Below are 25,835 nucleotides of genomic sequence, written 5' to 3'. Positions count from 1 at the left end.
AAACAGCAGGGAAGATAGTGGCAGCGAGGGCAGGCTCTAGAAAACAGCAGGGAAGATAGTGGCAGAGAGGGCAGACTAGAAAACAGCAGGGAAGATAGTGGCAGAGAGGGCAGACTAGAAAACAGCAGGGAAGATAGTGGCAGAGAGGGCAGACTAGAAAACAGCAGGGAAGATAGTGGCAGAGAGGACAGACTAGAAAACAGCAGGGGAGCTAGTGGCAGAAAGGACAGGGTCTTAGAACTCGATCTTGCAGGCGGGGAAGGATTCATCTTGCATGACCACAGTACTGCTGGAGGCCAGCACCATGATGTTCAGGTCCTGTTGTCGCTCGTGGGTCTGCTGGTACCAGTCCCGGGTCACCTCTGTGTCGTGGGTCGGGATGAGTGTAACCTGAGACAAAGGAAAGACATTAAGCTTAAGGGAGCTTAAGGGATGTAATAGTGTTTGTCAATTAAAAAATAATTATAAAAAATATATATTTGGCAGTATGAAAGTCAAATGTGATCTGAATAGTGAGATCTTTTCTTTTCTTCTTTATTATTATTATTATTATTATTATTATTATTATTATTATTATTATTATTATTATTATTATTATTATTATTATTATTATTATTATTATTATTATTATTATTTAATTTGTTCTTGTTTAATCTGTGGATTGTTTTGTTTCTTTGTATATGGTATAAATTATTATTTTGTGTAAATTAGGTTGTACGCCGACCATCAAGTAATTCTTCTTCCTGCTCCTTTTGCCCATGGTATGGTATTTATGATTTTGTATGAAAACTCTATGATTGTATTGCTTCCATGTGGCAAATAAAACAAATAAAACTCTGAATCTGAATCTGAATCATTAGAAGACATAGAACCTATTTAGAACCTGTTAATCCTGTTCAGAACTTCAACTTCAAATTACTTTATTTTCCTTTCGGAACTTCATTTGTGCAGTGGTTGAAAGACAAACATACAGTCATAGACACTCTATATAGACACTATATATATAAAAAAAAAAGTTAAAACTACAATAAAAAGACCACTATATAAAAAAACACCAACTACATTAAAACTACAGTACTTAAAGCATGATATATTAAAAACCATGTGGAGCAGTTCTGTATGTATATAAATAATAAATAATAGTAGTACAGGTACATAGTATGTGTCCATCAGGTGGAAGGGGGAGTCTATTTTAAGTAGTCCAAAGGGGGGGGGGCAGTCCGGCCTCCACCAGACCTAGGTGTTCAGCAGTCTGATGGAGGTTGGCATGAAGCTACCTAAGCCCCTTTTGTTCAGTGATGAAGCTCTGTATCGACGGCCTGAGGGCATTAGTTTGTAATGGGTGTGAAGGGTGTGTGTGTTATCTACAACTATTTGGGAGGCCTTTTTAACTGTCCGTTTCTTGTGGATGCTGCTGACTGGCTCCTGGTCCTTCCCAATTATCTTGCCGCTGATCTTAACGACCCTGTCGAGAGGTTTCCGGTTGATGGCACGCATCACTCCAAACCATGATGTGATGTTAAAGGGGAACTATCTTATAAATTGCCTTTTTGAGTGTTTAGCATTGTTTCCTAGCTATGTGAACTTATATTAATATGATCTATGTCTCAAAATTCTCATATTGGCGCATTCTTCCAATTCTCCTCTCACAATATTCACCCTCACTGAACTGAGTCATTTGAAAATGTGCGCGATATGTGATGTCAGAAAGACACCGCTGCATGTTAATGTTGAGATAGAAGATGAGCTCCACATAGTGGCTGGACCTGGACCTGGAGCCCACACAGCCTCTCTCTCCACACGGCTCAAAACGGCTCGAGATCTTGAGGTAGAAAAATGCTGTTTTTGAGGACTTGATTAGAAATACAAAACAATGAATAAAAAAAATATATATATTACAGAGGTGTTCCATAGACTCACAGGAATTGTGTAAAAGTGCCCAAATAGTGAAAGAAATAGTAAAATAGTTCCCCTTTAAAGGACATTATCGATTCCACAAAGGAGTTGTAGAAAGCCTGCAGGCTTGATGGTCGCACCTGAAGCTTCCTCATCTTCCTGAGGAAGAACAGTCGCTGTTGGCACTTAGAGTGGATGTTATCTGTGTTGGTCTTGAAGGTGAGCTTATGGTCGATGGTGGTGCCAAGATATTTATACTCCTCAACGCGCTCTATTTTAGAACCATTTCAAAGGAAAGGGAACTCTTTATTTGCTATGTGCATTTAATCACCCTAACTATTTACATAAACCATGGAATGTATCCTCTGTATTTAATCACCCTAACTATTTAATGCAATGTAATGTAGGCTGATATAATAAATATGATATAATGTATGTATCATGTAAATATGTAATGTGAATATAGTGTAATGTAAATATGATATAATGTGAATATAATATAAATATAGTGTAATGTAAATATGATATAATATAAATATGATATCATATGAATATGATATCATATAAATATAGTGTAATTTAATATGATATACAGTCAATATAATATATAAATACGATATCATGTACATATAATATATTATAAATATTATATAATGTAAATATAATACATATTATATAATGTAATTATAGTGTAATGCAAATGTGAGGTAATGTAAATATAGTGTAATGTAGGGGGCGACATCGTCTGGTAATCCGGAGGTTCCCGGTTCGATTCCCGCTCCTCCCGGGCAGCGTGTCGAAGTGTGCTTGAGCAAGACACTTAACCCCCTAATTTCTCCCGATGAGCAGGTCGGCACCTTGCACGGTTGCCTCCGTCGTCGGTGTGTGAATGTGTGAGTGAGTGGGTAAAATGTGAGGAACAAGTTGTAAAGCGCTTTGGATAAAAGAGTTATATAAATACACCATTTTGGGGCGGCTAAGTGGCGCAGTGGGCAAGGCGCTCGCCACTAATGCAGGAGATGCTGGGTTCGAGCCCAGTTCTCGGCATTGCTACCAGCTTGGCTGGTCGTTCATATTCTATTCTACGCAATTGGCAGTATTAGGGGTGGGAAGCTGGTGGGTGGGGGATCGGACGTTGTGGACAGCGACTCCTACAGGGCGGTTGGTGTGCCTGCGCAGCAGAATCAGGAAGCAACGGGGGCGGCATGACCCTCCTACGCAGACCCTCGCCGCTGAGAGATTGCGCTGTGCAGGTGAAAAGATGCGACGGCTGCCTCCTCGAGTACCGGAGGGGACACGTGATGCAAGGCTTCGTCCACATTTCAGCCGGCCTGTGGGAGGCATGGCCTAACAGCGTTCGAGACAGGGGAGGGTAGAATTGGACAATACGAAATTGGGATGGGAGAAAAATAGAAAATGGGAGAAAAAAGTAGATCAAAAGATTTTTAAAAATACCCCTTTTTTTTATCCACTTTTTCTCCATATTTTTCTATTTTTTCTCCCCTCCCAATTTCGTATTTCCAATTCTCCCCTCCCCTGTCTTGAACGTTGCTCGACTATGCCTCCCACTGGTCGGTCATAGGGAGGATAGAAGCCTTGCATCACGTGTCCCCTCCGGCAGCCTGTCGCATCTTTTCACCAGACAGCGCAGACTCTCAGTGGCGAGGTGTAACGCGTGGGAGGCTCACGCTGCACCCGCCATTTCCTGTCTCTGCTGTGCAGGCGTCGCCCAACCGACCTGTAGGAGTCGCTGTCCACAACGTCCAATCCCCACCCATCGACTTCCCACCCGCTACCTCTGCCAATTGAGATAGTATGACGACTGGGCCAAGCCGGAGGCAATGCTGACACCGGGATTCGAGACCGGAGTATCTTGCATTGGTGACGAGCGCAATCTCCGCTGCGCCACCCAGCCGCCCCTATGAATACACCATTTATGTAAATATAATTGAATGTATAATATAGATAGATGTGTTACCGGTAGGTTGGTCCCCCACTGGGCCTTTCCCTCCAGCAGGGCGTCCAGGACAGCACGGCTGGGTTCCCCGCTGTCGTTCCCACTCACCACGTAGTAGGCAGAGCGGACCCTCTTGAAGAACTCCTGGTCCACGTTCTTGGCACTGCAGTGGTTGGGGATGTAGGCGAGGTCCACATAGATGGAAGGACCGCCAAGGGCTGAGCTAGACTTCTGAGAGCCTGGGGGAGAGAGAGAGAGAGCTCACTGATCAATGAACCATGCCATCCTGTGCAAACTGCAAACAATTCTCTTTACACAGGGTTAAATATCTGGTGATGGGTGGGGGAGAATATCAGTACGGCATTATATTAATAATAATTAATAACACTGATAACAGGCATCATATGTTTTTCATTCAGTGACTCAATTGATTCATATCTTTGTACTTGCATGTTTAAGTAATTCTAGCATTGTCACTTCAGGTGTGAAAGAACATTAATCCTTTCACTGCCACACGACAGAAGGTTAACCCTTTACTATCAAAGGGTTAACCTTCTGTCGTGTGGCAGTGAGAGGGTTAACCTTCTGTGTATCGTTGCAGTGAAAGGGTTAACCGTTTTGGTAGTGCGGCAGTGAAAGGGTTAAGAATCTCAATGTTAGGGCGTTTTCACACCTGTAGTTCATTTGCTTTGTTCCGATTCAGGGAGACACAGGGACTATGATGATACAATGTTGCACTTGTCCCTTAGTTCGTTTGTGTTCACACGGCTGTGTTAACAGTGGACCAAAACAAACGCACGCGCGAGCAAGCTGTCACTCATTGGTCAGATTTTGGGGTGTGCCTAACCCTGAATCTCCGCGTTACATTGAAATCGGGGGGGGGGGGGGAGAGCGGGGGGAGCAAATGAATGAATGTGGATGAGAGCCGTGATGTAATGTAAGTGGTTGCAGATACGGCTGTGGGGGTGCTGGAGACATGATCGAATAGACTTGTATGCGCCAGAATCTCCTGAACACGGCGTGAGCCATTCCTAATCGATAGGAACTAAATCGGCAGCGAAAAAGCCAGTTTTTAAGCAGAGCATCCTCCATGCACATGCGCAGATTGCCCACGGATTGTGACGCAACGCACACCCGCCCTGGACTGTTCCATCAGAGGGGGGAGCTTCGGTGGCCAGTGTCCTTTCAGCCGAACAGGATAATGAAACAATGATCCCACTAAATGACCAGACGCGTCTTATGGCGACATCTACAATTACCTCATTGAGTCTCCAGGTAGACTAATGTTTATATTTAAGTGCAGTGGTCTGTAGCCACTCACACTGGCCACCGAAGCTCCCCCCTCTGATGGAACAGTCCAGGGCGCGTGTGCGTTGCGTCATCATGCAGCGCGTATACAATACGGCAAGTGAGTTGTGTCGGTTTGTTAAATCGATTGCATTCTCACAGCGTACGAGTCGCGTCGTGTTCGTTTGGAAGTGCGCCGAGACCACCCTCTCTAGGTGGTCTCGGCCCGCTTGTTTTGTTCCGCAACAGAATGTGATTGCTGTGTTCATATATGCCCAACTGAACCGAAATAGGGGGTAAACGCTCCAGGTTTCGGAACAACAGCTCCAAACGAGCTAGGTGTGAAAACGCCCTTAGCCTATCATAGCCAAGACCTATGTGTATGGTGACAGTATCTAATCCGGAGTTCCCTGGTGCCTCCCAGCCTCGTCCATAAAGAGGGATGACTATAATGTCTAAACGTTAGGGCTGTCCCCGACTAAGGATTTGTATAGTCGACTTGTAGTCGACTATAAAAAAATATATATTATTATTATAATTTTTTTTTTATCATTCCATTTGGGCTGTGGGGGTGCTTAATGTCTGAAGGAGTCGACGGAAGGCTTCTTGTTCTCTGTGAATTTTATTATTTATTATTATTATTATAATTATTATTATAATTTTTTTGGTGCAAAATCAACTCTGCCTCTCTTTGTTAACTACAACAAGCAATGCTGTTTGTTATTTAAGATGAGGTTGGACTCGGCTCTGACAGCTTTGTGTTCATTGTGCTGCTTTTATAAAGCCTCAAATGACGGCTTACAATATTTCATGAAAGCAAAGTGTTTTGTTTGTCTAAGATTTAAAAAGGTTTAAACTTTACAGCACTGACAAAGTTGAACAAAGTGCTGTACAAGTCCCACAACATAAAAAATTAAAATAGATTTACATTTTTTTTTAATCTCGAAGCTTCGAATTAAAATCTAATCTCTGCCCCGAAGCTTCAAATTCTAAAAAAAATATTCAAAGGTCAGCCCTAGCTCCTTTCGATCGATTAGTCGACTATTCGACTAATCGGGGTCAGGCCTACTAAACGTAAGATCTGAGTCTCACCAGCGCTCTTGACGGTGCCGTTGACGGTGGTCCTCCCGGGGTTGTAGCTGGACCTGGACAGATCGTCGTCTCTGGAGCCCTGTCCGTCCGACAGCCGGGACGTCCTGGAGCTCTTGTCCCCCTCCTTCCTCTTCAGCGAGGTGCCGCGAGGAGACAGCATCTGTTTAACCGGCATGGGAGATCTTTTCCGCCTGGCCGGGGAGCCCGACTTGGGCTTTCCCGACGCCTTCTTTAGGCCTCTGGCTTTGGGCTCTTTCTTCAGATCCTCCTGGGGTTGCATCTGGTCAGGGTCCACCATGCAGACGTCGGGGTGGGGTTTGTGTGGGGAGGGGTCCATGAGCGGAGCAGGAGGGGGATCCGGATTCCTCCTGGCTCCTCCCACAGCCGAGGACTTATCTACCGGCAGGTAGTCTGTGTCGTCGTCAGAGTCCATGTGGCCAGATGAGTCCGACTGGGAGGCCAGGGACTCCGAGGTGGGCGGTGTGTCCTCAGCAGCCAGGGCCAGGCCGAGGCCCAGGCCGCTAGACAACAGGGCCGGCTGGGAGGGCTGCTGGGGGCGTGGCTGCTTGTGAGTCCTCCTTTTGATGGACAAGTCGTGCTCGTCGCCCTCCTGCGATTGGTTGCTTTTGTGCGATTGCCCCTCCTCCTCTTCATCGCTGGACACCTGTTGCATGCAGGGGTTGATGAAGGAAGGGGAGAGGTCTCCTTTACGCTGCCTGTGCTCTGAAGAGGAGTAACCTGGGGAGCTGCGGCTGGCGTAAGAGGAGGTGGCGCCGGCGGGGAGGTCCTGGTCGCTATCATCGTCGTCGTCGTCATCCCTCCCTCCTTGGCTGCACTCCTCCGTGTAAAAGGGGGAGCGAAACGATGGATCGGCGGAGGAGAGGGAGAGAGGGCGGGCAGGGCGCTCCGGCTCCATCTCACACTCTTCTTCAAACTCTTCGTCGTGGCGGTGGTGAGGAGGAGAGTCCCCAGGGACCAGCCCCATCGGTGCTTTCATTTCCCAGCTGTAGGAGCTCCTGCCGCCGGCCCCGCCCTCCCTGGGCTCTGCCTTAGCCAGGCCGGAGGCTGCTGTCCCAGGAGTGATGAGGGAACTCATGCTGACTGTGTCCAGCTTGCCCGGTTGGACGGATGAAGGCATGTAGGAGCTGAGAACATGAGGGAGAGTGCCGCCTGCCTTGCTGCCGGTGACGGGTTCGTCAGAGGAGAGGGGAGACTTCTGAATGATCTCATGCATGTAACCTCCCTCATCCTCATCTTCACTGCTGTCCGACTCCTCAAAGTAGTGTTTTCCCGTGGTGGTGTCTGGACGTGGCAAGGAGGCGACACCAAAGAGAGCGGCACTGGCTGACTCTTTGTCCTTGGAGGCTCCCTCAGACCACTGAGGCTTATAGAAGCATTCCGGCTGAGGGCTTTTCTCCAGAAGCCCCCCTGAGAAGGCCACATGCTCCTTCTTGTCCCCAGTCAGGGCTGCGGAGGGATGTGACGAGAAGGGTTTGGCCTCCTCGAAGGGACTGAGCGGAGAGAAACGAGCAAGGCTGGAGGACGATTCCGCGGTGATCTGTTTATCTGACACCTCCAGATACTCGTCCTTCACACCGGGTGAGTCCATTCCCAGGGAATGTTCCTCTCTGAAGGAGGAGTACTCGAACAGAGGCTCAGCTGTGGCAGGGGTCTCCAGGTCCTCTCCAAACTGGCGGCTTGTGGAGAGAGAACCCGACGTGGAGGAGGAGTAGCTGTAGGCGGAGGAAGAGGAGTAGGCAGGGGCAGCAGTGGTGGTGTACTGGAAGCTTGTGTCCAACGACTTTTTACTCAGAGTGTCAGGGGTTTTCTGCTTTTCAAACTCAGAGTCAGCTCTCTCGCTCTGGTAGTATTTGTCGTCTGTTGATTTCAGAGAGAACTCGTCTTTGCCTGCTGTGTGGCTGGAGAGGAAACCGCCTTTCTCTCCACTCCCGTATGAGTATTCCAACCCAGACGAGGAGCTAGAGAAACCAGTACTTCTGATATCTGTTGGTTTCCCCTGGCTGTTGTAACCATACCCAGCCATAGAAACAATGAATTCTGGCCTGTTGGAGCCAAACAGTTCACTCGATGGGCTCTTCACTTCCTTCTCTGTTCTCTCTTTGGCCCCCTTCTCCATATCTGAATCACTTGCACCTTCCTCATCTTCGTCATCTTCGTCATCATCATCATCATCATCATCATCATCATCATCTTCTTCTTCTTCAACAACATCATTATCGTAGTCTTCCTCATCCTTTGCAGTTAGTTTACGCATATCAACTTCCAGAGAAGCTCCTTTGAAACCATACCCGGCCATAGAAACAATAAATTCAGGCCTGTTGGAAGCAAGTAAACCAGCATCAGACATTGAGGAGTATGCCGCGGGCATGACGCTGTCATTGTGAGGGTCTTTCTTTGACGATAAGGTCGTGGAGGAGGCCTCTGGTCTATCGGCCATGGAGGGGAATCGACTCTCTCTGCTGCCATATCTGAACGGTTCCTCCTCTTCTCTTTGAAAATGAGCTGTAGCAGAGGTGGTCTTGGTGTCTGGATGTGATGCAGCAGAGGTGGTCTTGGTGTCTGGATGTGATGCAGCAGAGGTGGTCTTGGTGTCTGGATGTGATGCAGCAGAGGTGGTCTTGGTGTCGAGCCACGGCGAGGTGGAGAAGCTGCTTTTCTGTGAATCCATTTGACTTTTTGTGATGTTTCTCCCCGTCTTGTCTAGGAACTCTGGTTGAGATGAATCTAAGTCGACAGAGTTCGTTTTGCTTTCATAAATATCACTATAAGAAAATGTTTTGCCGTGTACGTAGGGCGTGTCCTGTCTCATGTCTCTTTCTGCATCCTTTAGTTTGCTGTCCCTCTCCGGGGCGTCATAGAGATTGAACTGAACGCTTTTGTCAGACTCTGTTCTGCTTTTATCAACTGATAACGACCTGGATCCTGCCCCACTTGGACAACCCTGGGTCAGGGCTGAGGCCTGGGTCTGGGCTGAGATATCAACTTCCAGAGAAGCTCTCGGGAAACCATACCCGGCCATGGAAACAATAAATTCAGGCCTGTTGGAAGCAAGTAAACCAGCATCAGACATTGAGGAGTATGCCGAGGACACGACGCTGTCATTGTGAGAGTCTTTCTTTGACGATAAGACCTGGGTCTGGGCTGAGACCTGGATCTGGGCTGACTTCACCAGTGAGTCGTCATCTAGGAAGCTCCCCTCTCTCGCCTCCATTAGCCTGGCTTTAACAGCAGGCTTTAAATCCTTTTTCACTTCATAATCCTCTTCATCCTCTTCTTCAGATTCTCCAAATGTTGTCCTGTCACCAAGTGGACCAATAGGAACATAGCTCTCGTCTGACATGGAGACAAGTGTCCCCGCTTTGGGTTTCTCCGCAGTCTTCCAGGGTTTCTCCTCTGTGAGGGAGGGGACAGACTGTGTTGGCGAGGCCAGTTTCATAGTGCTGTCATCTGGACTCATACACCTCTCCTCCATGAAGCTGGAGTCAAACCCAACAGAGAAAGATGAAGGAGGGGAGATACTCTCTTTCCCTCCAGGGGCCTGTCTGGAGAAGGGAGCTGAGGGAGATTTGGCCTTCTCCAGGAGCAGGATAGAGGCAGCTTGTTCATAGCCCTCCTGAAGCTTCCCTAGAGGAATGTCCACATTGGGAGTCTGGTCTTCATCCTCCTCTTCCTCTTCCTCTTCTTCCTCACGAAGCGGTTTGATCTTCCCACCAGCCTCCGTCTCTGCAGAGATGGGCAGGTACTCCTCAGATGGAGGGGACTTGAAGCATTTGTCCTCCTCCAGTGAGGAGGTGGGCGAGATGGTTCCTGCCGAGTGGAGGTAGTCTTTGCCGTGGGTGGCCTCAGTGCGGGAGGGGATGCCGTTTCCTGTGTCCAGCAGGAGAGAACTTCTACCAGTCTCTTCAGTCTGAGGGGCCGTCATCGATGCTATGGACTGATCCTCTGCTACTGACGTGGGAAAGGAGGAGAGTTTGTCGTATTCTGTGATGGACGTCGCCGAGGAGATGTGCTCCTCCTCCGCCAGTGGAGCAGTGATGATGCTAGGGTACGCCGTCAGCACGGGGTCATGACCTCCCACAAAGACTTTAGGTTTGACATCAGCCATGGCTGCGGTCCTCAACCCCGTAATGCCTTGCATGGTGTGGAAGGAGCCAGGCACATCGGGGACGGAGACGTCGTAGGAGCTGACGTCGTATCGCAGTTGTGGGATCCTGTCCTCTGTCTCCTCGTGGATCTCCTCGTCAGAGATGGTGTGTTCGGTCTCAGAGTACCCAGGGATAGTCTCATCCTGGATGAAGGAGAGCTCTGAGACAGCTGCCGTTTGACTGGAGGGTGCTGCGGCTGACGGGGCCTTCTGTTCAGTTGGCTTGGTGTCCCACTCTCTGCCACACTTTTCTTTTTTAGTTTCCTCCGTTTTGTATTTCAGCTCTTCATCATCTTCCGTTCCCTCTAGATCTGCTTTCTCGATGACGTCCTCCTCCTCCTCTGAGCTCTCACTCTTCTTCACATTTTTTGGCGAGTATTGGTCATACTTCTCCATTTTCTCCTCTTCATATTTCCTGTCAAAAGCCCGGCTTCCTTCCTTCTTGCCCGCGTCTGCGGTCTGTGTTGATGTTGTCTCGTCGTTCGCGATTGAGGCTTGAAGTTGAGGAGGTTTCACCGTGCTGCCCGTACCTGCCAGTTTCTCTTCGGGGCAAACGGTGTGAGGAAGGTTAGCATCAGTGTGACCAGGATGCTGCTGCCTCTGCGTGGTTTCCGTCCTCTGTTTGGAGATCTCGTCTCGTTTCAGAGCCTCGAAGTCTCTGGTCAGGTCCTCTGGGGAGGACCCGGTGGACCTGTCTGGCAGGACCGCAGCTGCCCTGCCTGGAGTAGGCTTCTTTGGGACAGGCTTCTTCTCCTCCGCTTGTTCTTTCACAGCTTTGTTCTTGTCCGTCTTGGGTTTGGCCTGAGTTTTCGCCTTGTGCAGAGTCTTCCTGACCTCCGGGGTGAGTGGCTTCAGGTCCGGTTTCATGATCTTCCTCAGCTCCGGCCGGCCGGTATCTTTCTTCTTCTCGTCCTTCGCCTTAGCCTCTTTTTTCTCCTCCTTTTTAATATTGTCATCTTTCTTTACTTCACGTTTCTCTTTCTTGGTTTCTTTCTTTTCCTTATCTTTCTTCTCGTCCATCTTAGATGTTTTCTCATTCTTGGCGGTTTTTTCCTTGGATGTCTTCTTCTTCTCCAGTTTGGCGGCGGCCTGAGGGGCCACCTCGCTGTTCTTCTGCTGTTTGGTGGCTTTTGAACTTTCACTCTTCACTTTCTTCTCTTCTTTCTTTTCAACCTTGTTCTCTTTAGTCACGTCGGTCTTGACCTCCTCCTCCTGGCCGCCAGCATCCTTCCTGCTGGTCTTGTGTGGTTTGGGTGAAGATTTCAGGCTCTCTTTGCTGTCGGTTCTCGATCTCATCTTGGTTTGTTTGATGATAGGAGGAGGCGCTCCGGAGCAGATGTCCTTCTGCGTGGCCACTGGGTATCGCAGGAAGTCCAGGTGCTTCAGCTTCTCCAGCCCTTCTAAGATCTTGTTCTGCGGCGCGTTGCCCGGGAAAAGCACCCTGACGATCTTCTCCGTGGGACAGTGCGGAAGCCAGACGATGAGGGCTGTTACTGATGTAAGGTAAGGGACTGATATCTCTCCCTCTTTCCCATTAGCCATCGTAATCCCAGTCTTAGCCTTGCTGTTTCCAGCCCATTTCTGCATTAGAAACTGCATCTCTTTGCTTTCTTTAACAGGGTTTATAACATACATGTCTAATTTACCAACACCAAGCTTGTGGAAAAGTGTGATGGGTTCGATGGTGTTGCTGACCACTCTGTGAAGAGGCTCTGGCTTGATGCCCAACTGCCTGAGATACTGCAGAGTGAGAGACGCCTCTTCGATGCTCCTCTTCACCTTCAGCGTGGACTCGGGCATGCGCAGCTTCTCTGGCACGTTAAAGAACACCACCCCCAGCTCGGGAGAGATGAGGTTCTTCATCCAGTCTCCGTAGTCCCCCTGAGACTTCTCCTCATCCCGCTGCTGCTCTGCGATCTTCCTCTGAAACAGCCCGTTGACGCCGGGCAGGTTGTCCGCCCCGATGTGGGTGAGCAGCACCGCGTCGATCCGGTCCAGGTGGCGGACCAGCTTCCAGAAGCAGGACTTCCTCTCCGAGCCTCCGTCCACCAGGATGTTGAAGCCGTTGACGGCGAAGAGGGCGGAGTCTCCGCGGCCGCCGGGGAAGATGTAACAGCAGGGTTTGGCCAGCTTCAGGAAACCTCCGGAGGTGGGAGGCTCCAGGAGGTCGAAGGGCGACGGGACGTCCACCGTCTCCGAGACGTAGTCGCTGAACTCCGTGACTCCCTCCATGCTGCAGGGGGCGCTGTCTGGGTTCAGCCGGTATTCCAGAAGGTTGTGGTTGTGGCCCGGGCAGCTCCACCCACCGTCTCCCTGACAGGAAACTGTTAGTCTGGGGCGCTGGTCCACAGACGCACTGGACAGCACCTGGATAACCTGGAGACACAGAGACAGTCAGTAGTAATCATGTTTAAAGTCTAGATAGAGGACATAGAGACAGTCAGTAATAATCATGTTTAAAGTCTAGATAGAGGACACAGAGACAGTCAGTAATAATCATGTTTAAAGTCTAGATAGAGGACACAGAGACAGTCAGTAATAATCATGTTTAAAGTCTAGATAGAGGACACAGAGACAGTCAGTAATAATCATGTTTAAAGTGCATGTTCTCCTACGAGTCGGTACAAGGGCGTCCCGAAGCCGACCGCACGCTTCCTCCGATACGTGCGGCGACTGCCAGTGACGTCTTTTCACTTGGCAGCGAGGACTCTCATTGGTGAAGTGTAACGCGTGGGAGGGCACGCTATCTCCACCAAGTCCTGCCCCCGCTGAGCAAGCGCCGAGACCTGACCTGTCCACAACGCCAGATCCCCACCCACCAGCTTCCCACCCCCTAATACTGCCTATTGTATTAGTATGAACGACCAGCCAAGCTGGTAGCAACGCCGAGAGCTGGGCTCGAACCCAGCATCTCCTGCGTTGGTGACGAGCGCAATCTCCGCTACGCCACCTGACCGCCCCTTTTGGGTATACTATTCTAATGTGGTGTTGCCAGACATCCTGCTGTGCAGGTACTTTACTGTATATATATTTTTTTATATTGTGTATCTCCTCTATTTGGAGTCAGTTGTGTTGTGTCATGTCTGTATGTATGTGTCTGTGGCTGTAGTGTGGGTGTAAGCCCAAGACAAATTTCTAGGGCTGTCTTAAATACTTCGAAGCTTCGAAGCTTCGTTCGATGGGCATGGGATTCGAATATGAAAAAAAATCGATTATGTTAAATGACGGCTTACAATATTTCATGGAAGCAAAGTGTTTAGTTAGTCTAAGATTTAAAAAGGTTTAAACTTTACAGCACTGACCAAGTTGAACAAAGTGCTGTACAAGTCTCGCAACATACAAAAAATTATAATAATTTTTTTTTAAAGAAATATAAAAAAAATAAAAATAAAAATAAATCTCGAAGCTTCGAATTAAAATCGAATCTCGGCCCCGAAGCTTCGAATTCCCAAAAAAAATCAAAGGTCAGCCCTACAAATTTCACAGCTGATGGGACAATAAAGTGACTCTTGACTCTTGATGTCATGGCAGCAGCAGCTTACCTCAGGCTGGGAGATGATGTCAGAGAGGTGATGTCATGGCAGCAGCAGCTTACCTCAGGCTGGGAGATGATGTCAGAGAGGTGATCAGAGGTGAAGGCCCCGCCCTGCAGCAGCACGTCTCCTCCCTGGTGGGATGTCTGCCCACTGAGGACCAGCAGCTTCTGTCCAGCAGGGTCTCTCAGCAGACTGCTCACCTGGAGGCACGACAGGACAACCTGTCACCACCGCTTCTCTTGTAGTATTAGTAGGGATGTCCCATATTATCGGCCTACCGATATTGGCATTAAAATGTAATATCGGAAATGATCGGTATCGGTTTTCAAATAAACTATTTTTTTTTTTTTTTTTTTAACATTTATTTAACCTTTATTTACCCAGGCAAGCAAGTAAGAACAAATTCTTATTTTATTTATTGTGAAAAGTATGCCTAATGTTGTGTTAATTCTACGACAAGAGATATGTAATGTTAATTACCTGAAATTATTCCGTTTTTTGGGGGGGAACCCCAAAACCCTGCATATATCGGAAATTAAGAGTTGGACAATATCGGCATATCGGTAAAAAAGCCAATATCGAACATCCCTAATTATTAGTCTAATATAAATCGAATTGTATTATTATTATTATTATTATTATTATTATTATTTTTTTTTTTATCCACTTTTTCTCCCATTTTCTATATTTTCTCCCATCCCAATTTCGTATCATCCAATTCAACCCTCCCCTGTCACGAACGCTGTTTCTTGCCTCCCACAAGCCGGCTGCAATGTGGACTAAGTCATACATAGCACAAGTCCCCTCCGGTACTTGAGGTAACAGCAGTCGCATCTTTTCACCTGCGCAGCTCGATCTCTCAGTGGCGAGGAGTAACGCGTGGGAGGCTCACGCTGCCCCCGACACTTCCTGATTCTACTGCGCAGGCGCACCAACCGACCTGTAGGAGTCGCTGTCCACAACGCCCGATCCCCACCCATCAGTTTCCCACCCCCTAATACGGCCAATGTGTATTAGTACGGACGACCAGCTAAACTGAAAGCAAATGTGGAGCGCTGGGCTCGAACTGACGAGCCCAGTGTCTCCAGCATTTCGTGGCGCGCCTTGCCCACTACGCCACGTAGCCGCCCTATTATTATTATTATTATTATTATTATTATTAGTGTGGTTGGCTCTAGGTGGTGTATACAAACACCTCATCCTGAAGATGTATAGGTGTATATACTGTATTATTACATGGCGTTTTCACATTCGCCGAAATGCTTGCTTGTGATTGGTCAATAGCCCCCGACAGCGGTGAATAATTTTTCGATAACCACCGGTGATTATTGTTTTTCGCAGCTGGAGTAATCAAGCCCCACTGACGCAGACTGTTTCAGTGCAGCCAATCAGACACACCTGCCGGGCTGCCCGCGATAATAATAATCACTTTATTTGGGCTGACAGAGCCACAGAACAACTGCGATTTGTCAAATAAATTAGGTATATTGTTAAGTTAGCCATGTAATAAGCGGGATAATGTATAGCTATACTAGGTCATCATCGCAAAATAATTGACCTTCACTGACGTTTAAAACACCTCGCCGAGGCGGCTCGGTATTTTAAACTCTGTGTCGGTCAATTATTTTGCGACAATGACCTCGTAGCTATACATTATCCCTTACTTATCCTGAATAAGACCTTAACCAGGATGTTAGCTAGTATCTGGAATATTAATGTGTATATAAACACCTTATCCTGAATAAGACCATAACCAGGATATTAGCTAGTATCTGGAATATTAATGTGTATATGGTCAGCATCAGGTTTCAGGTCAGGTTTAGGGGTTAAGGGTCAGGTTTAGGGGTTAAGGGTAAGGTTTAGGGGTCAGGGTTCAGGTCAGGTTTAGGGGTCAGGGTTCAGGTCAGGTTTAGGGGTTAAGGGTCAGGTTTAGGGGTTAAGGGTAAGGTTTAGGGGTCAGGGTTCAGGTCAGGTGAGTAAGGATGTACTCAGTCAGATGTAGAACTCTCACCTGATGTCTATGTCAGAGGAGAAAAGTTGACAGTCGTGTCCGAATATAGATACCTCGGGATAAAAATGGACTCCAATCTTACATTTAAAAAAACAAATCAAATCGGTAGTAAACAATGCAAAGTTTCACTTATCAAACTTCCGTCACATCAGAAACTCTCTGTCAACAAAAGCAGCAGCACTGTATTTTAATGCCATTATTATGTCACACTTAACATACTGTCTGACTAGCTGGACACAAGCCTCCTGTACAACACTACGATCTGTACAGGTAGTTTACCATCAGGCTGTGAAAGTTCTGGACAGGAAAACAAACAGCCACCACCATTGTCATAACAAACCAGAACCTACTGAGCTGGGACAATCTTGTTAAATTCAAAGATGCCTGCCTTTACCTATAAAATCCTACATGGCTTGGCTCCCCCCCCCCCCCCCCCCCCTCTGTACTTTCATAAAACAGAAAGCATCTGCTGACAGATATACCAGGTCTGTAGTCAGAGAGGAGGTCTGCTTTTAGTCAGGCAGCCTTTTCCGTGAGAGCAGCCCACACCTGGAACAGTCTGCCAACACGGCTCAGGGAGTATCAAAGATACATTTAATTTAAATCTAACTTAAAATCATGGTTGAGAGATGGTCAAGTGTGCGACCATTTTAACTGAGGGGTTGTGATGTATTGTAATGTATTTTAATTCATGTATTTATTTTAATGTATTTTAGTGTATTGTAACCTACTGATTCCTACTGTGTTTTAATTATTGTACTGTCTTAATTATTAGTAGTGCTCATGTCACCTGCCCCAGAGACTACAGTTGAAAATTTGCCAACCTGGCTAAACTGGCATATTTACAGTCGGGGGGGGGGGGGCGTGGTATCAGGTGAGAGACCAGCCAAACACTGACGAAGGAACTATAGTTCCGAAACATGTATGTTTCAGGCTGCCATTAAAAAATATTGAATCTGAGAGTGCTGGTCCGGCTTCCCGCTTTCTTCAACTCAATTCCACGGGATTACAGCACCCAGTGTCAGACTTTGTGAGTGCGGTCTAACTTGACTTTTTTATCAGGTGAGAGACAAAAGGGGGATGAATGGGGGAGGGTAGACAGATTGGAGAGGGGGGGGGGGGGGGGGGGGTGTGAGGGGGGTTGGAACGTGACTGGGAGATTGTTTGAGGGGGGAAGGGGATCATTATTCCACAGGGTTAAGGGTCAGGTTTAGGGGTCAGGGTTAGGGGTCAGGGTTAGGGGTCAGGGTTAGGGGTCAGGGGTCAGGGTCAGGTTTAGGGGTCAGGGTTAGGGGTCAGGGTTAAGGGTCACTGACCTCGGACACAGCGGTCTCTAGAGAAGGATTCACCAGCAGCACCGTCTGCAGAACATCACTCTGATACTGTAACGTCCTCTGACCTGTAGAACAAACAGTACAGTACTACATTACTACTACATTACTACTACAGTACTACTACAGTACAGTACTTCATTACTACTACAGTACTACACTACAGAACATCACTCTGATACTGTAACGTCCTCTGACCTGTAGAACAAACAGTACAGTACTACATTACTACTACAGTACTACTACAGTACTACTACATTACTACTACAGTACTACTACAGTACTACTACAGTACTACTACAGTACAGTACTTCATTACTACTACAGTACTACTACATTACTACTACAGTACAGTACTTCATTACTACTACAGTACTACTACAGTACAGTACTTCATTACTACTACAGTACTACTACATTACTACAGTACTACTACAGTACTACAGTACTACTACAGTACTACACTACAGAACATCACTCTGATACTGCAACGCCCTCTGAACTAATATAAGATTTATAATATCTAAGAGTTCTAATATCTAAGAGTATAAGAGTTCTAATATCTAAGATTATAATAGTTATAATATATAAGAGTTATAATATATAAGAGTTATAATATCTAAGAGTATATGAGTTCTAATATCTAAGAGTTATAATATATAAGAGTTCTAATATCTAAGAGTATAATAGTTATAATATATAAGAGTTATAATATATAAGAGTTCTAATATCTAAGATTATAATAGTTATAATATATAAGAGTTATAATATATAAGTGTTCTAAAAATATATTAAAGTTCTAATGTATAAGAGTTCAATTCAAACCTTTATTTATTCTCGAAAATAAACAATTGATGTCACCCTCATTTTCAACGTCGAGACTTACAGACATTTCAATGCATACATTTATTTTACAATATAATAATAAATAATAATAACTATCTAAAACCCACCTCACCCCTGCTCATTTTGACAACCTAGGATGGCTTAGAGTAGACTACAGAGTACAGCAACTTGCAATGGGCCTGGTCTACAAGATACACTACACGACTAAGGTACCCATGTACATGTCGAAATACTTCCCAAAGGTCAGTGAATACCACGACCACAACACCAGAGGAAGCTCCACAAATCATGTTAAACCCAGATTCGGCTCAAACAAGGGACTAAACACATTTCGCAATTATGCCACAATAATGTGGAACGCCCTACCCACAGCTGTAAAGGAATGTGAATCCCTCCCTACTCTCCTTCAAAACCGCTCTCAAAGAGCACCTACGGGTGGCTGCAATTAGAAACTGGCCCCGGTAAATGTCCAAATCACCCCCGCCCACCCACCCACCCAACCCTCTCCAATGTACAGTTTCTTCCCCTTCGGATGTATATATTTTTTATGATCTCTTTTTCTTAAACAGTACTGTATATCTTGTATGTCATAAATGTCTTGATGAATAAAAAATGGAGGACCCTTATGTAAACAAGACGAAAGTCTTTCTCTGGTCTGCATCCTCTTAGCAGTTGTTTGTATTGAGCCGTACTGTATTGTACCCATTCTGCAATCTGTTAATAAAGTTTTCAATCAATCAATCTATATAGCACCCTTCACACATGGACCACAGCCCAAAGTGCCCCACAGCAAGTAGCACAAAATGAACATAGGCATAAAATCAGTATACAGTTGACAGAATAAAAACAATGTATAAAATGCAGACATGAGAATAGGTAAGAACAGGCATAAAATAAGTACAATAAGTACAGTGTTGCTCAAAGGCATGTGAACCCCCCCCCCCCCCCCCCCCGGAACAGCCAGTCCCCCAAACACCCCGCACATCAATCCCCACCACATCCCCATCCAAGACACACCCCATGATAAAGCATGCCATGACCGTAGTAGAACACAAACAGCCCGCCTGCCACTCACACCGCCATGCAGGCCAGGGACGTGCACAGGACTTTAGAGGGGCAGGTGCTCAGAGGCTGAAAAGGGCACTACACTTGTGTGTATATATTAACCGAGCATGATTTTTAAGGGCCCTTTTCGGGCGGGGGGCCCCCTTTTTATGCTTTTTGGGGGGTTTTGGTGATCAAATATTGAATATTGAACTATAATAATAGGTGCAGGAGCTCACTTATCCTTGAAAGACATTTTTATCACTGACTTAAAAGGCCCATACATCTCCATAAATGTTCAGGGGGGAGGGAATAAGTGCTTACCCTACAGACCCCAAGAAGTGCTGTATATTCTGTATTGTTTAATATAAATGCATTTTTTCTTCCAATCCCGATTTGTATTTGAGATTCCCAAATCCCATCGGACTTCACTTCTTCGTGTCCCTCAATGAGTGTAATACCAGCATTCAACTGTATGCGCCACAGCGGTTTCTATCATCATCATCATCACCACCCACGCTATGCATAAAATATAAAGGTCCGCAGAGAGGCACGGTGAGGAGGCCATGCAAACTGCAATGGAATATGGGGCATCTCTCTCTTTACCTAATATTTTTATTCTATCCTGACATTTTTCAGTTGGAAGGGCAGTCTATATGCGTAACGGTAAAAAAAAAAAAGAAAAAAAAAATTGCACTTTTTTGATGAGGCTCAAAAAGGCAGGTGCTCAAGCACCCCTTGGCCTCTATGTGTGCACGTGCCTGCCGCCATGCACCAGTGCCGGGAATTTCACAATTTCAGAGTATGTACAGGCAGTATGTAGGCGGGGCTATCTTCAAATAACACTTGTAATTGGTTACATCAGATAGACCAATCAACAGCAGGAAGCAAACTATAGGCAAGGCACACACACAGAGCATCTGTCTCTCTCTCTGTCTGTCTGTCTGGCTCTCTGTCTGTCTGTCTCTCTGTCTGTCTCTTCATTGTGTGAATGGCGTCTCTGTCTGCAGCTCTACAAGCCCCCCCTCCTCCTCTACAAGCCCCCCCCCCTCCTCTCCACCACACACACCCTGGCTGTTGCTGTAGCAACACTTCTCATGTTCCAATGACCCAACGCTGGCAGAGAGACGCATTGCAGCATTTCTGAGCGAAAGGGGGGAGAGAGGGAGAGGAAGAGAGAGAGATGAAGAGAGAGAGAGAGTGAAAGAGAGAGGAAGAGAGAGAAAGAGAGGAAGAGAGAGAGAAAGAGAGAGTGAAAGAGAGAAGAAGAGAGAGAAAGAGAGGAAGAGAGAGAGAAAGAGAAAGTGAAAGAGAGAGGAAGAGAGAGGAAGAGAGGAAGGGAGGAAGAGAGGGAGATGAAGAGAGAGGAAGAGAGGAAGAGAGAGAAAGAGAGGAAGAGGGAGAAAGAGAGGTGTTGGTGCAGCAGGGAAGCTGAGTAGTGAGGTGGCAGCTGCTTCCTCATGTCCTCATCATCCACATGGTGTTTAAAGCATGTTATCATTCCTCATGTCCTCATCATCCACATGGTGTTTAAAGCATGTTATCATCCCTCATGTCCTCATCATCTACATGGTGTTTAAAGCATGTTATCATTCCTCATGTCCTCATCATCCACATGGTGTTTAAAGCATGTTATCATCCCTCATGTCCTCATCATCTACATGGTGTTTAAAGCATGTTATCATTCCTCATGTCCTCCTCATCATCTACATGGTGTTTAAAGCATGTTATCATCCCTCATGTCCTCATCATCTACATGGTGTTTAAAGCATGTCGTTCCAGAAGTATACCAGTATCAGTATCAGTCTAATATCATATACCAGTATCAGTATCAGTCTAATATCATATACCAGTATCAGTCTAATATCATATACCAGTATCAGTCTAATATCATATATCAGTCTAATATCATATATCAGTATCAATCTAATATCATATATCAGTATCAATCTAATATCATATATCAGTATCAGTCTAATATCATATCAGTCTAATATCAGAACGATGCTGAGAAGCTAATTCATGCATTCATATCTAGCCGGTTAGACTACTGTAATGCACTTTTCACAGGTCTCCCTAAGAAAACCACAGAGAGGCTTCAGCTAATCCAAAACTCTGCAGCCCGACTGCTAACTAGAACCAAAAGGAGAGAGCACATTAGTCCAGTCCTAGCCGCTTTACACTGGCTTCCTGTAACATTTAGAATTGACTTTAAGGTCCTTCTCCTTACATACAAAGCTCTAAATGGACAGGGACCTAGCTACATCGCCAACACTCTAATAAATTACACACCAGCAAGAACACTGCGATCATCAGCTGCTGGACTACTAGAGGCTCCCAGAAGCAGTCAAAAGAGGATCGGTAATGCAGCCTTTATCAACTATGCCCCAAAACTATGGAACAAACTACCCCAAAACATCAGGGAAGCCAACTCGCTAGACATCTTTAAAAGACAGCTTAAAACCTATCTCTTTGCTCAGGCATTTCACTGATAGATATCTGCTACCACCTAGTGGCAAGAGGAAACATCAGGGATATCCTGACACAACTTGTATTTATTCTTACCCTGCCTACTCTTTTACACTGCCTATCAAATTCATGTGTCGGTTATTGCACTTTTTACTTCTTACTGATGACTATTTTTAAACTGAATCATTTTAAACTATTCTTATTTATTGCTAGATCCAAATGTGAAACACTGCGGGTTGTGACGCACACACACACAGTCACACACACACAGTCACACACACACACACACACAATCACACACAAACACACACACACACCGACATACACACATACACACACACACACACACAGACACACACACCGACATACACACACACACACACACACACACAGTCACACACAGACACACACACACCGAGTTGTAGTAGCGTTGTAGTTGTAGATCTAGGTTAACTGTGTCCTGGTAGATCTAGGTTAACTGTGTCCTGGGGTAGAGTAGTAGTAGATCTAGGTTAACTGTGTCCTGGAGTGGTAGTTGTAGAGTAGAGTAGTAGTAGTTGTAGCGTTGTAGTTGTAGATCTAGGTTAACTGTGTCCTGGTAGATCTAGGTTAACTGTGTCCTGGAGTAGTAGTTGTAGAGTAGTAGTAGATCTAGGTTAACTGTGTCCTGGAGTAGTAGTTGTAGAGTAGTAGTAGCTGTAGTAGTAGTAGATCTAGGTTAACTGTGTCCTGGAGTGGTAGTTGTAGAGTAGCGTTGTAGTTGTAGATCTAGGTTAACTATGTCCTGGAGTAGATCTAGGTTAACTGTGTCCTGGAGTGGTAGTTGTAGAGTAGTAGTAGCTGAAGTACAACCACACACACACACACACAACACAATAAACACACATACACACTAAACAACGATGCATACAGGATTATTTATGACTATTTTTAAACTGAATCATTTTATTCTTATTATTTGCTAGATCCAAATGTGAAACACTGTGATTATTTGTTCATGAACTACAGGAGTATTACTGAATAGAGAGCCTATTAGGATGCTAGATCCTAATGTGAAACACTGTGATTTGCCATATCTTGCTATGCTCGCTCATGCCTGTATTTTTTATGTCCGTTCTATTTTATAATTTTTTGACTATTTTTAAACTGAATCATTTTAAACTATTTTTACTATTTGTGTTACTGAAAACTGTAAGCGGAGAGCCTATTGGGATGCTAGATCCTAATGTGAAACACTGTGATTCTACCCGTCTATCTTTTTATGCTCGCTTATGCCTGTATTTTTTACTGTTGTGAAGCACTTTGAACTGCAACCTCTGTATGAAAAGTGCTATACAAATAAAGTTATTATATTAATATCATATATCCGTATCAGTCTGATATCATATATCAGTCTAATATCATATATCAGTATCAGTCTGATATCATATATCAGTATCAGTCTAATATCATATATCAGTCTAATATCATATACCAGTATCAGTCTAATATCATATATCAGTCTAATATCATATACCAGTATCAGTCTAATATCATATACCAGTATCAGTCTAATATCATATATCAGTATCAGTCTAATATCATATACCAGTATCAGTCTAATATCATATATCAGTATCAGTCTAATATCATATACCAGTATCAGTCTAATATCATATATCAGTATCAGTCTAATATCATATATCAGTATCAGTCTAATATCATATACCAGTATCAGTCTAATATCATATATCATTATCAGTATCAGTCTAATATCATATACCAGTATCAGTATCAGTCTAATATCATATACCAGTATCAGTCTAATATCATATACCAGTATCAGTCTAATATCATATACCAGTATCAGTATCAGTCTAATATCATATACCAGTATCAGTATCAGTCTAATATCATATATCAGTATCAGTCTAATATCATATACCAGTATCCGTCTAATATCATATACCAGTATCAGTCTAATATCATATATCAGTCTAATATCATATATCAGTATCAATCTAATATCATATATCAGTATCAATCTAATATCATATATCAGTATCAGTCTAATATCATATCAGTCTAATATCATATATCCGTATCAGTCTGATATCATATATCAGTATCAGTCTAATATCATATATCAGTATCAGTCTGATATCATATATCAGTATCAGTCTAATATCATATATCAGTATCAGTCTAATATCATATATCAGTCTAATATCATATACCAGTATCAGTCTAATATCATATATCAGTCTAATATCATATACCAGTATCAGTCTAATATCATATACCAGTATCAGTCTAATATCATATATCAGTATCAGTCTAATATCATATACCAGTATCAGTCTAATATCATATATCAGTATCAGTCTAATATCATATACCAGTATCAGTCTAATATCATATATCAGTATCAGTCTAATATCATATATCAGTATCAGTCTAATATCATATACCAGTATCAGTCTAATATCATATATCATTATCAGTATCAGTCTAATATCATATACCAGTATCAGTATCAGTCTAATATCATATACCAGTATCAGTATCAGTCTAATATCATATACCAGTATCAGTCTAATATCATATACCAGTATCAGTATCAGTCTAATATCATATACCAGTATCAGTATCAGTCTAATATCATATATCAGTATCAGTCTAATATCATATACCAGTATCAGTCTAATATCATATATCATATACCAGTATCAGTATCAGTCTAATATCATATACCAGTATCAGTCTAATATCATATATCATATACCAGTATCAGTATCAGTCTAATATCATATACCAGTATCAGTCTAATATCATATATCAGTATCAGTCTAATATCATATATCAGTATCAGTCCTTGATGCAGACCTCAGTGCCTCTGGGCTCCACCTCCAATAATGCTGAGCTCAGCACTCACACACACACACACACACACACACACACATTACACGCACGCACACACACACACACACACATTACACACACACACACACACACACACACACACACACACACACACACACAGAGAGAACACATGAGCTCAGGACATTTTCATTTCAAGATCATTGTCTTCATTCTTTCCTTCTGTTTCCTTCTTTATTCAGTCTGACTGATCTAAGAGAAGGGCGTGGTCACGGCCTGACTGATCTAAGAGAGGGGCGTGGTCACGGCCTGACTGATCTAAGAGAGGGGCGTGGTCACGGCCTGACTGATCTAAGAGAGGGGCGTGGTCACGTTCTGACTGATCTAAGAGAGGGGCGTGGTCACGGCCTGACTGATCTAAGAGAGGGGCGTGGTCACGGCCTGACTGATCTAAGAGAGGGGCGTGGTCACGGTCTGACTGATCTAAGAGAGGGGCGTGGTCACGGCCTGACTGATCTAAGAGAGGGGCGTGGTCACGGTCTGACAGATCTAAGAGAGGGGCGTGGTCACGGCCTGACTGATCTAAGAGAGGGGCGTGGTCACGGTCTGACTGATCTAAGAGAGGGGCGTGGTCACGGTCTGACTGATCTAAGAGAGGGGCGTGGTCATGGTCTGACTGATCTAAGAGAGGGGCGTGGTCACGGTTCTCCTTCAGTTGTAGGGGGGGGCAGGTCAGTTGTAGGGTGGGGGGGGGCAGGTCAGTTGTAGGGGGGGGGCAGGTCAGTTGTAGGGTGGGGGGGGGCAGGTCAGTTGTAGGGTGGGGGGGCAGGTCAGTTGTAGGGCGGGGGGGGGGCAGGTCAGTTGTAGGGGGGGGGCAGGTCAGTTGTAGGGGGGGGGCAGGTCAGTTGTAGGGGGGGGGGGGCAGGTCAGTTGTAGGGGGGGGGCAGGTCAGTTGTAGGGGGGGGGCAGGTCAGTTGTAGGGTGGGGGGGCAGGTCAGTTGTAGGGTGGGGGGGCAGGTCAGTTGTAGGGTGGGGGGGGCAGGTCAGTTGTAGGGGGGGGGGGGGGCAGGTCAGTTGTAGGGTGGGGGGGCAGGTCAGTTGTAGGGTGGGGGGGCAGGTCAGTTGTAGGGGGGGGGGGGCAGGTCAGTTGTAGGGCGGGGGGGGCAGGTCAGTTGTAGGGGGGGGGGCAGGTCAGTTGTAGGGTGGGGGGGGGCAGGTCAGTTGTAGGGGGGGGGGGCAGGTCAGTTGTAGGGTGGGGGGGGGGGCAGGTCAGTTGTAGGGTGGGGGGGGGCAGGTCAGTTGTAGGGGGGGGGCAGGTCAGTTGTAGGGTGGGGGGGGCAGG

The 25,835-nt window shown here is 45.6% G+C and overlaps 1 protein-coding gene across 1 annotated transcript in view; it reads right to left on the bottom strand.

Moving 5' to 3' along the window:
* Positions 1 to 234: 234 nt before the first annotated feature.
* Positions 235 to 25,835, bottom strand: part of map1aa (microtubule-associated protein 1Aa) — a gene marked incomplete at its 3' end in the record, with an annotated part of 70,379 nt that continues 44,778 nt past the window's right edge. The window contains exons 2-6 of the mRNA XM_084308194.1: positions 17,261 to 17,343; positions 13,993 to 14,133; positions 6,233 to 12,773; positions 3,875 to 4,092; positions 235 to 390 (exon numbers count right to left, since the gene is read on the bottom strand). Of these exons, the coding sequence (XP_084164320.1) occupies positions 235 to 390; positions 3,875 to 4,092; positions 6,233 to 12,629 (6,771 nt within the window). The 5' untranslated portion in view covers positions 12,630 to 12,773; positions 13,993 to 14,133; positions 17,261 to 17,343. The remainder of the gene's footprint in view (positions 391 to 3,874; positions 4,093 to 6,232; positions 12,774 to 13,992; positions 14,134 to 17,260; positions 17,344 to 25,835) is intronic.

The sequence above is a fragment of the Notolepis coatsorum genome (genome assembly GCF_963971535.1).
Source record: "Notolepis coatsorum genome assembly, chromosome: 2".
Classification (NCBI taxonomy): domain Eukaryota; kingdom Metazoa; phylum Chordata; class Actinopteri; order Aulopiformes; family Paralepididae; genus Notolepis; species Notolepis coatsorum.
Note: the sequence above shows the minus strand (reverse complement) of the source record. Positions and strands in the feature narration are given on the sequence as shown.